Raw genomic sequence first — 12,153 nt, 5'->3', positions numbered from 1 at the left:
ATAATGAAGTTATGCAATATATTCATTATCCATTGGTCTGTTAATGGGCATCTATGTTCTTCCTTCTTCCTTACTAAGGTAAATAGATGTGTTATTTTCTTTTTGGTAGTGTATGAAGAAATTTGTGTACATGCTGAAGTATGTATAATTGACTCATATGGTAGTCATGTCTTTTAATGGTTTGAGAAGTCTCCATTTTGGTGTCCATAATAGGTATGCTTGCTCTTACTGCCACTAGCTGCAAATAAGAATTCCTCTTTTCTATTACGCTCACAAATATTTTATATATTCACTTATTTATTTATTTGCTTGTTGTTTTATTTATTGTAGCATTATTAATAAAATCCCAGAGATAGATATTAGGGTTCAGCCTGAAGATCAAAAAGCAAAACAGCCAGCCACTGTCTCTCCTCAACTTCAGTCTGAAATGGTGATTCTGCCTTCAGGAATCCTAAGACAGATACTGACAGAAACTTCTCTCTAAAGTTTGTGGCAGGGTTTCTCTCTGTGACAACCCTGAATGTCCTGGGATTTGCTTCATACACCAGGCTGGCCTTGAACTCAGAGAGATCTGCCTGCCTCTAACTCTTGAATGCTAGGATTAAAGGCATGTACCACAACACCCAGATCACAAATATTTATTTCTTATTTTTTGATACTAGCTTGCTATTCTAAAATTAGTGAGATGAGTTTCAAAGAAACAAACTTTAAGTCAACATTCTTATTCTCTTTGCCTGTAGAAGGGAGAACCATAACTTCTCAGAAGTTTTATTTAGTTTTTTCATTTTAGAAAATTTCATACATATTTATAATATAATGATATCCATAGTTTTCTACCATTTGTCCTCCTAACTTTCTATTATTTTTTCATAATTATACATGAAGTAACAGATGTTATGAATTCAGGATTTTAACAGCATGGCATATCCATAATATAGCATTGTGTAGGACTCTCTTGCCATTACAGATCTTTGAGCTGCTCGTCTGATATGTTCCCTTTATCGTGAGTGTTTGGTACCATTGCTTTGTTTACAGTTGAGCAGACAATAATTTGGAGGCATCTTGAGAGGAACTGGAAGGAGGAAGTAAGAGATAGATATGACCAAACACAAAATGAGAATTTTCAAATAATAAAAATATTTTTCATAAGAAAAAAGAATTGATAAGCCTGATGATGGCTAGGACATTAGAGAAGAAATGTTTTATATTTGACAGAGGAACATTATCACAAATTATGAATAATATGGTATCAATGTGTTGATGAGTTCTCGGATCTACATAGAAATGTCTATATACATATGACAATATATAATTTTATATAGATTGTCCTAGGGTTTTTATTGCTTTGACAAGACATCACGACCATAGTAACTCTTATAACAGAAAACAGTTAAGTGAGGCTGGTGTATAGTTTAGTCCATAGGTTTAGTCCTTTATCAGCATGATGGGAAACATGGTGGGATGCAAGCAGACATAGTGCTAGAGGGGAGTTGAGGACTCTACATATAGATCTGAAGGCACTAGGAAGAGAATAAGACAAAATTTCTTCAATGGTACCAAACCTACTTCCACCTCCTAATAGTGCCACCTCCCATGAGACTATGGGAGTCATTTTCTATTATTCCACCATATTGATAAAACATAACATTTATTTTAGGGAAACTATATATCAATAAAATAGTTAGGATTAAATATAGGACTTTTGTATGAACACACAAATTGTATTAGTAACAATTATTTTGCTATTGTGTCTTTTTTTCAAAGCTGAGGACTGAACCCAGAGCCTTCCACTTGTTGGGCAAGCGCTCTAACACTGAGCTAAATCCCCAAACCCAGTTACAATTAAATAGAATAGTCAGTAATTGTGTACCATTAACTATGTACCATAAAATTAGTCTTCAGCATTTCACGTTTGTCGTGTATCTACTAGGTTTTACTTGTATTTTTACAGTTAATAAAACCACCTATCTGTGTAAATCAACAATTTTCACTGACCCAAAATATTTATGTTACAATTATTAGTGGAATATTTTTTTAAGGAGGTGTGTCAAGACAGGCTTTCTATGTAGCTTTATAACCTGTTCTGAAACTAGTTTTGTAGACCAGGCTGGCCTTGAACTCACAAAGATCTGCCTGCTTCTGCCTCCTTAGTGCTGGGATTAAAGGCATGCACCACAATCACCGGCTAGTGGAGTATTTGTTAAAATATATAAAAAAAGAAGGATATTTAAAATGAGATGAAAACCAAATATTGGAATAGAAAGATAATGAATGTGAATCAAAATGGAAGGAATCCTTTTGGACTCCTAATAATCAAATAATAGAATTAATACTTATTCAATACCTCTAGGTGTTCCTTAAGGATTTATGCTGCCCCATGTTCACATGGGAATTCAAGTGTCTAAATAATAAGAAGCTGTGGGTGTTGAAACACTAATACTACAGAGACTAAAACCAATTTTCATATGAGAGAACTCAACAGTTTTATTCAGATGGCACACTACCATCTGAATTTAGGGACTACCACTTTAGTAATGGAGGCAGATAGCTGTCTGTCTGTCTCATTCTTCAGTGCTAACACCAAGGCCATGTGAGATCTCCTACTTTGTGTCATGCCACTGTTATTAGGTTCTTGTCTATCAGTCTATCTGTGAAAACTGTAAAGAGACTTTAGGAAGATGAACAGAATCACATCATATGTGGTGTGTCCTTCTAAATTGTATGTTTTCTTTGATACCTGAGAAGCAGTGATTATGATAATGTCTTTTATGTTCCAGTGATGTCTTCTATCTGTAATAACACTGTATTCCTAGTCAGATTTGAATTATTTTCAAAATTCTCCAGATTTTCTTTTGTTTGAAAATTGTCATGTGTACATACGTATGTTGTGAGATTATTCTAAATTTTTTCTGCATGCTTTAGAAAATCCTTTGTTGGTCAGATATTTGTTGTCTATGACTTTTTGTTATAAATATTCTGAGAGTGCGTGGTATAAAATATCACTGACTTCTCTGCTTTATCCACTGAATACAAGGTAAAATAAACATTATCAAGAGATCCAGATCACAATTAGGAACTTGTTTTGCTTTTATAGAAAAATGTGGTTTAATTTCCAGCAACCATATCAGTTAACATAGAATTGCATGTAATTTCATTTCTAGACAATCCGCCACCCTCTTGGCTGTCTGCTGGTACCCATAATCCTATGCATATGTACACATAAACACAAAACATACATTTTGAAATAAAGCAAATCTTCCAAAAAGTGAGGATGGCATAAATTGCCAATAATGAATGCACCATGAATATTGAATTCACTAATGTTGGTATTTTGCCAACAGAGTCCTTAAAACTACAAAACTGTTCACATCAATATCATATATAATATAGATTCCTGTAAAAACTCTTTTGGTTTTCAGAGGAAAACCTGTTTGTCAATTAAATGGATCTTAAATATTATTTCATTGTTTGAATTGATTTGCCATTCATGTATTTTCCATAATGAAACACAAATCCAAGAAAATCAAAATATCAAAGATACCGTAATGATGATTTTTTTCATAATTCCTTTCATGTCCTTATTTCTAAGGCTAAAGATAAATGGGTTCAGCATTTGTGGGATAACTGTATACATCACATAAGCCACTGAAGCCTTTTTGGGTAAAATATTATTAACTGCAGAGTTTATGTAAACCCACAACCCTGATCCATAGGACAAAGAGGTCACTGATAAGTGAGACCCACAAGTGGAAAAGGCTTTGTATCTCCCTCTCACTGAAGGTATTCTACAAACAGAGAGAACAATTTGGACATAAGAGAAAATAATACCAGAGATTGGGATGCCACCAAATATAAATGTTGCAAGATATATCAGAATGTTATGAACAAGGGTGTCAGAGCAGGCAAGCTTCATGACTTGAGAAAGTTCACAGAAGAATAAGGAAATTTCCAGGTTTGTGCAAAAGGATAGCCTCAATACCATGAGACCAAGAAGTCCCATGTTCAAAATGCTGATAAGGATGGAAAAGAGAATTATTAAACCACATGAGTAAGGATTCATGATGATTGTGTAACTCAGTGGATAGCAAATGGCCACATATCGGTCATAGGCCATTGCTCCAAGAATGCAACTTTCAAATCCAGCAAAAAACAAGACAAGGCAGACCTGAGTGAGGCAGCCTGCATAACTGATGCTCTGAATCTGTGTTTGGATATTTAATAACATGTGTGGGATAATGGTTGTCGTTAAGCATATGTCATTAAAGGACAAATTGTAGATAAAGAAGTACATAGGTGTTTGCAAATGGGAGTAAGAGCTCACAGCCAGGATAATAAGCAGATTCCCCAGGATGGCGACCATGTACATGAAGAGAAAGAGGCAAAATATGACTGGCTTCAGTTTTGGATCATCTGTTAGTCCCAGAAGAAAGAAGTGAGTAACATCTGTTTGGTTTTTACTTCCCATGTTTTTGGCAATCTATTTGAAATACAGACAGAAATAAAATGTAGGGACAATCAATATGTTGGAAGATGTTAGAAGTACAAGTTCTTTGGTTGAATCATATTTATTCTTAACAAACTCTTAATATAAGGGCCAATGTATATGTCCTCACAAGCACTCCATAGTACTTTGAATATGATTATTTTGAGGTAAATATAAATCATTTTAAAACCTAGTTTACTATAGCAGCTGTTTAGCATTCAAATTATTTATTCTGGTGATTTTCTCTGCATAGAACCCTCACTTCTCTTATTGCAAATGTTATGGATTTTTTTCAAGAACATGGCCTTTTTTGAACTGTAAAAAGCCAGTAAAAATATAAGTGTAATATAAAACATGCTTTTTGTAGTCAGAAGATTCATGGAATTATACAAAAAAAGATGAGCAAATATTATGTAAACTTTCTTATAAAAATTTCCCAAACCACAGGCTGTTTTATTGAGATTATAGTATAGTTACATCATATTTACCTCACCATCCTCATTCCAAACCTTCTGACCTGTCCCTCCTTTCTTGTTTTCATATTCACGGCCTTCTTTTTCATTAACTGTTATTGTACACATATAAGTATATTTATATACATGTCTATATATACCCAACTAACCATGAATTGAAGTACAATAGAAAGATCTTATTTACTACCAAAATAGATTTATGTCAACATTGGAAAATAGAATTAGAGTTCATCCTTATTATAGCCCAGAGAGAAATATATCCCATCTCCTTTACAAGTTAATTCTAAGAGAAACTGTAAAATGGTATCTATGAGATTCTCTGTTTCATATTAGGGAGTTCTCATTAGCTAAAATGTGACATTTTGATTTTTAAAAATGAATGAAAGAACATAACAAATATATAGAAAATCAAACAAAGAGATTTAACTTACAAACAGTATTGTCTGTCATATTTAGAAAGGATAAAGTTTCTAGATGACAGGATTATATGAACCTTTTAAAGAATACTGGTTACCTAGGGTGGATGATTCTGTATGGCATGATCTCTGTTTTCAAGGAAAACAGAAGTAGCTATGATATAGATTATTTGATGGAGTATCAAACTTAAAAGCTCTGGATAAAATATAGACAAATATTTTATTGTAGGGGAAATCACCAACAAGTTAAGATATCCAGATTTCCATAGTAGGACATATATCATAAGCTGTTAACAACTTTGATTGAATTAATCAGTTGGAAATTTATGTGTATAATCCATGCTCTCCTCATGTAACTTAAGCATATAAAATTTTTAAAAAATTATATTCAACAAATCTAGGAAAATCATCTGTAAGAATATTTCACAACGAGAAACATTTGCCGTAAATTACTTTGAAGTTAGCAGTGCTTGCAGAGAATGTGCAATGTGCTGGGCTCAACATGCATGAAGGGAAATAAATCCCTTAGTTCAGTGAACAGATTGTAGTATTCTTCCATAACTTTTACTCAAGTTTTCATTTTTTCTTGCAACTATATACTACACAGAATGTATTATTCATTGATATAAAAGAGGCAATAAAGGGGAGAAGTTTTAGAAAAGAAGAAGGGACTATTCCTATCAAGACCATAACAAATATCAGAGATGTGCCTGCCTGTAAAAATCTCTTTTGACAAGGATAGTCTCGTAGAATAATAATAAAGAAATATCATTGAACACAGCATTCTATGATTAGAGTTGGTAATAAATATATAGGGATTAGCATGAATTTAAGTATGAATGATTTAGATAATGAAACATACCTAAACTCATTTTGTAAATAAGGAACTTTACATTACATGGTTAGTCTCAAGAACAATAGGACTCAATAGTGTACCTTGTTATTGACGACAGAAGATGTGTTCTTGTAAAGCAAAGAATTAGAGTCATTACTTCTTTGCTAGGGAGATTCACCTCAAGAAGGTTATATATGTGTTGGTGTCTACCTGGGACAGATATGTTGCATCTGTTATCACAGGATAACTCCTATAGCTTCTGTATCTCCAGGGACAAAATATCCAAAGGTCCTCATTAGGCCAGCTATGTATTGTAACTTTATTTTCTTAAACACAGGGGATAAAGTAAAATAGTATGGCTGCCCTCCTGACACCTGGGGTTTGATTATATTTCTATCCTGTAATTATTATGTCTGTTTTTCTCCATTTCACAGTCATTAAATATAATGTCACAATTATTATCCCCAAACCCTCATCAAACAGTTATTGATACACTAAAGATTTTCTATGACAGTGAAAATGTTATTATGCTAGATTGGACAATATAATTATGCATGCTTTTTAAATATTTAAAAATTTTAGGGGCTGGAGCGATGGCTCAGTGGTTAAGAGCATTGCCTGCTCTTCCAAAGGTCCTGAGTTCAATTCCCAGCAACCACATGGTGGCTCACAACCATCTGTAATGATGTCTGGCGCCCTCTTCTGGCCTGCAGACATACACACAGACAGAATATTGTATACATAATAAATAAATAAATATTTTAAAAAAAAAAAACAAAAAAACAAAAATTTTATACTCTGAACATAAATATGCTAATATTTCTTTGTATATTGTTAAACTGAGGGTGTTAAATATGCTTTAGTGGAAGACATTTATCCATATTATTTCACCAAAGAACATTACTATGAAACAGAATAGATGTATCATTTATACATTGGAGATATTTGAGATATAGAAGTCGCTATTTTCTCTAACATATTTCATCCCATAAAACTGTATCATTTGAACTATAATTTCCAGACCGAGGGGGGGAGCAAGATAACTGTTATAGATTCTACAATATCAATATTTGAACTTCAGTTATGACTTAAAATGTTACAATTTTATACTTTTTGAAAATCATTCATAATGCACCATTAATACTTAACCTCACCACCTATAGTCCCATAAAGAACTCTCACAACAGTAGAAAAAACCATTTTTTAATATTATTGTGCCTCTTGGTATTATTAAATTAAGTAAAAGAAAATGTTAAACCATGCAAGTAAAATTATATAAATTATATAAACATAAACATGTTTTATTAAAAAGGGTGTATGTATGAAGACAAAATAGTTATATGAGTTATGAGCAAGTTTTTTAAAGTTTGCATATGATGAGACTGAAAGATGTATATATTGGCATGTCCTGGCACACCTTAGTTTTGGGAACTTTGAGGGCATAGCCTGGAGCCAGAAACCACTGAAGATCCAAGTCCAAACCAGGAGAAGACCCAGACCAGGGTCATTTACAGAAACAGGACTGAGCCAGTAACCTAGGCTACAACAGGCCTGACACAGTAAGCTACACTGGAGCAGGTACAAGGGAACAATCGCTAAGGGAGTAGACAGGTCTGTCAGACAAAAATATAATAGATAAATAAGAGAACTAACAGTTGTTATGACTCAAATGGACTTAACAGACAGATATAGAACATTCCATCCAAACAAAAAACAATATACCTTCTTCTCAGGACATCATGAACATTCTCAAAAATTGACCATATACCAAAAGGATGCTAAATTGTACCAAAAGAACGTGTGCTCAGGTATGTTCATAGCAGCATTGTGTATCATAGCCAGAACCTGGAAACAACCTAAATGCCCTTTGACCAAAGAGTAAATAAGGAAATTGTGATACATTTACACAATGGAGTACTACATAGCAGAAAAAAAATAATGACATCTTGAAATGTGCAGGCAAATGGATGGATCTAGAAAACATCATACTGAATGAGGTAACCCAGAACCAGAGGGACAAATATATTACTTACTCATAAGTTACTTTTAGACATAAAGCAAAGACAACTAACTTCCAGATCACAATTCCAGAGAATCTAGACAACAATGAGGATCTTGAGGGAGAGAGAGATGTAGAACTATCTACATGGAAGTAGAAAAAGACAAGATCTTTTGAGTAAATTTGGAGCATTGTGACCATGAGAGAGGGTTGAAGAGAAGGAGAGTAAAAGGGCGGTGAGCAGGAAACCATGTATAGCTCAGTAAAATGAATAAAAATAACATATATATACATATATACAAGTGTATATATATTATGTATATATATATGAGTCTGTGTCTGAATTTATATGTGTATATATGTGTGTGTATATATGTATATATGTATTGATTATATTGACACATTTACACACATATGTATGGAGTTTTAATTATAATATACTTTTGGAGTTGCTTTCTAGTTATTTCTATTTTATATCCAGTGTGCTTCATTTTTCTAAACATGTATGCCTTTTGTTAATTTGGGGAAACTTCCTCTATTATCTGATGTAGATCTGGTGAATGTCATTGGTCTGGGTTTCTTCTACCATTCTGCCTAGAAATAGAAGTTTTTGTCACTTTTATGGTGTCACACAATTCTGAAACTGTGTATCTGTATCTACATGCAATTTTCAGGTCTTTTGTTTGTGTTATCTAATATCTTTACTTTATCTTGAAGTATTCATATTCTTTTATCTGATTGTTCTACTGTACTTATAAGATTTTATTCCAAATTTTAAATCTCAAATTGTTGTCTGAGGTTTTCTGTCCTGCCTGGTTCCCACAGTCCTTGAGTCCCAAATAAATCAGACAGAGGTCTACATTAACTATGAACTGATTGGCCCACTAGCTCAGTCTTCTTATTAACTCTTATAACTTATATTAATCCATTATTCTTGTCTATGTTAGCCACGTGGCTTGTTTTTTTTTTCAGTAAGGCAGTCACAATTTGCCTGCTCTGAGGATGGACCAGGAGTCTATCCTCTTCCCAGAATTATTCTGTTCCCATTGATCTGCTTCTACTTCCTGTCTGGTTGTCCCACTATTCTTCCTGCCTGGCTACTGGCCAATAAGCATTTATTTAACAGAATACACACCACTGTCCCACACCACTTCCCCCTGTTTAAAAAAAAAAACTCTGAATCTAATATCTTTTATTTAGCTTTTCTCCTGACCATCAGCTATAACAACTTGTAACCAACATTCTAAACAAAGGAAAATATACACAGTCCATTTTGGGGAATGTGGGTGTAGTTTTCCAGGCTACTTCCTGTTGGTTGGGGGCACCGAAAATATTATGGGGACCTAAAGAAAATTTAAAATTATAAACAAGTCATGGTTAGATTATGCTGTGAGTCTTGGTCATCTCAGGCAGCAATTTTGAATCTGCTCTGGATGTAGAACTCAGGCATCTGCACCATCTGTTCCTACTGGAGATTTCTCAGGTGGTCTTCCTTGTTCAAACCTGATTTTTCTTAACTCAGAATGAATCCACAGCCTCTCATTTCCTGTGGAAATAAAAGAAAATCTACTTCTCCAAAGTAACATATCTTTTGACTTCAATTTTGAACTCAAGGCATTCTCAAAATACCTATCTTGGATTAATTTGTTAGCATTTATAAATAAATATCTTTTAGCAGCTATTTCTCCTTCCTCAGCATTCAAACAATTCAAAGACAACATAATAATATACAGTATCCAGACTCTCTGTGTATTTTCCATCTTTATGTGGCTTTGTTTTAACCTCTATCTCTTTTATTTTTACTTTTAAGTTTTGTTTTTTGAGACAGGTTCTCTGTGTATCTTTGGTTGTTCTGGAACTCCCTCTGTAGACCATGCTGTCCTTGAACTCACAGAGATCTTCCTGCCTCTGCTTCCCAAGTGCCTGGGTTAAAGGTGTGTGCCATCACACCTTGAACTCACGGAGGTCTCTATACCTCTGCCTCCCAAGTGTTGGGATTAAAGGTGTGTGTCACCACACCCAACTACTCTCTTTTTTTAAGGACTTTAACCTTTAGCCTGCATATATGTTTAACACACTGTAAAACATTTAGAAGTTTTCTTCATCTTTGACTCTCTCTTTAGTGTATATCTCTCTTATTTTGACCACATGAGTCTTTAAGTTGCTAGGCAATATAGCTAAGTTTAAAGCTGTGGCACTGATGGTTGGATCCATCCCATTTCTTAGCTTATTGAGATTCCAGCCTCATGGCGTAGGTACTGGCTGTAACCATGTTTATTGCCACAACTCTATGGTGTTTCAAGGTCCCTGCCAGCAAGCAAGCTGCAGCAGTGTGCTCACAAACCACATTTAAATGCTCTGTAATCAGACCTCCTGCCTGAAAGAGTCAGAGTTTATACTGGCAGGATGGCCCAAAAAGCCAGCATTTTAAAATGGTGTGGATTTTTACTGCTATGGCTGAAAATCAAAAAGCATGCAGTCAGCTTTTCATCAACACCATTAAGTGTTTTATGACCTCTTAAAAGAGCTACAAGGTTTCACAGCTAAAGCTCAGTCCGAAAGCCTCTCTTAAATGAGACACATTTGCCTCTAGCAAACAGAGCCCACCTGAGAAAATGCTGCTATCAATAATCTGTGCTTAACTCTATTCTTTTTTGTCTAGAATTACTTTCCAAGCTCTCTCAGGTTTTACGTGGATGCAGTTGCCTAAATGGGTGCCATTTATATAGGAATGTTATGATGTGTATGTTGACTTAGATGTATCTCTGATATGCAGTATGTGTATGTGCTTAATATGAATGTATATGCAAATACTTGAAGAAAACAGAAATTTTTAATGTTTTGAAGGGTCAATTAGTACAATTTGGATGTAGAGAATAAATTGGAAATCACAATTTATAGTATGCAATACCCAGTTCAGATTTTAATAGCTCATGTGCAGTTAGCTATGAATTATTAAATTTTTTATATATTGATTATGTTGAAAGAAAAAAAAACATGATCACCTCAAAGATTAAGAAAAGACTTTTGACAAAATTTAGCATCCCTTCATGATAAAACTCTGAAGAGAATAACTAAAAGCAATTCTACTAAAATCAGTAAGACAAATTGTCTGTTATCTCTATACCAATTCAATACAGTACCTGAAGTCTTAGATAGAGCAATAAGACAACTGACGGAATAAAGGGGATACAAATTAGAAAGCAAGAAATCAAAATATTTTTATTTATAGGTATAAATATAAGTAACCCCCAAAATCCAGCAGAGAAAACCTACTGTGCATAAACTTTTCAGCCAAGTAGCTTGATGTGAAACTAACTCATAGAAATAATTAGACATCTTAAATACAAGCGATAGGCACCCTGAGAAAGAAATCAGAAAGACAACATCTTTCACAATGTCCTCAAACAATATATCTTGGGGTAATTTTAACAAAGGAAGTGAAAGACATGTAATGATAAAAATGTTAAGACATTGAAGAAAGAAATGGAAAAATATATCAGAAGTGTCTTCCATGATCATGGATCCATAAGATTAATATAGTAAATATGACCATCATACCAAAAGCAATCTAAAGATTCAATGCACTTTTCATCAAAATTCCAACACATTTTTTTCACAGATGTATCTTGAAATGACACATCTCAGATCCATATGAAAAAAACATAAATAAACACATACACACAAAAACATACATATGCGTGCATATACAATAAACAGATCAAACAGAAACAGGATAGGTAAAATAATCCTGAACAGACACACACACACACACAAAGAACTTCTGGAGGTCTCACTACTACCAAGTTCAACTTGCACTACAAAGCCAGTGGGCATGAAGGTTACCAGAAAAACAGGGCCCTCTAAACTGAGAAAAGCTCATTAAAGCTCAGAGACTAAATCAACAATCACAGGTCCAAGGTGGATCTGTAACAGTTTCTTTGCAT

General features: G+C 34.0%; 1 protein-coding gene across 1 annotated transcript; it reads right to left on the bottom strand.

Moving 5' to 3' along the window:
* Nucleotides 1–3,523: 3,523 nt before the first annotated feature.
* Nucleotides 3,524–4,465, bottom strand: LOC126494464 (olfactory receptor 7G2-like). Its single transcript, XM_050131830.1, has one exon. The coding sequence runs from the start codon at nt 4,463–4,465 to the stop codon at nt 3,524–3,526; it is 942 nt and encodes a 313-aa protein (XP_049987787.1).
* Between the last annotated feature and the right edge of the window lie 7,688 nt (nt 4,466–12,153).

Source organism: Alexandromys fortis, unplaced genomic scaffold, assembly GCF_014885135.2.
Source record: "Alexandromys fortis isolate MF-2015 unplaced genomic scaffold, M_Fortis_MF-2015_v1.1 scaffold_350, whole genome shotgun sequence".
NCBI classification, from domain to species: domain Eukaryota; kingdom Metazoa; phylum Chordata; class Mammalia; order Rodentia; family Cricetidae; genus Alexandromys; species Alexandromys fortis.
Note: the sequence above shows the minus strand (reverse complement) of the source record. Positions and strands in the feature narration are given on the sequence as shown.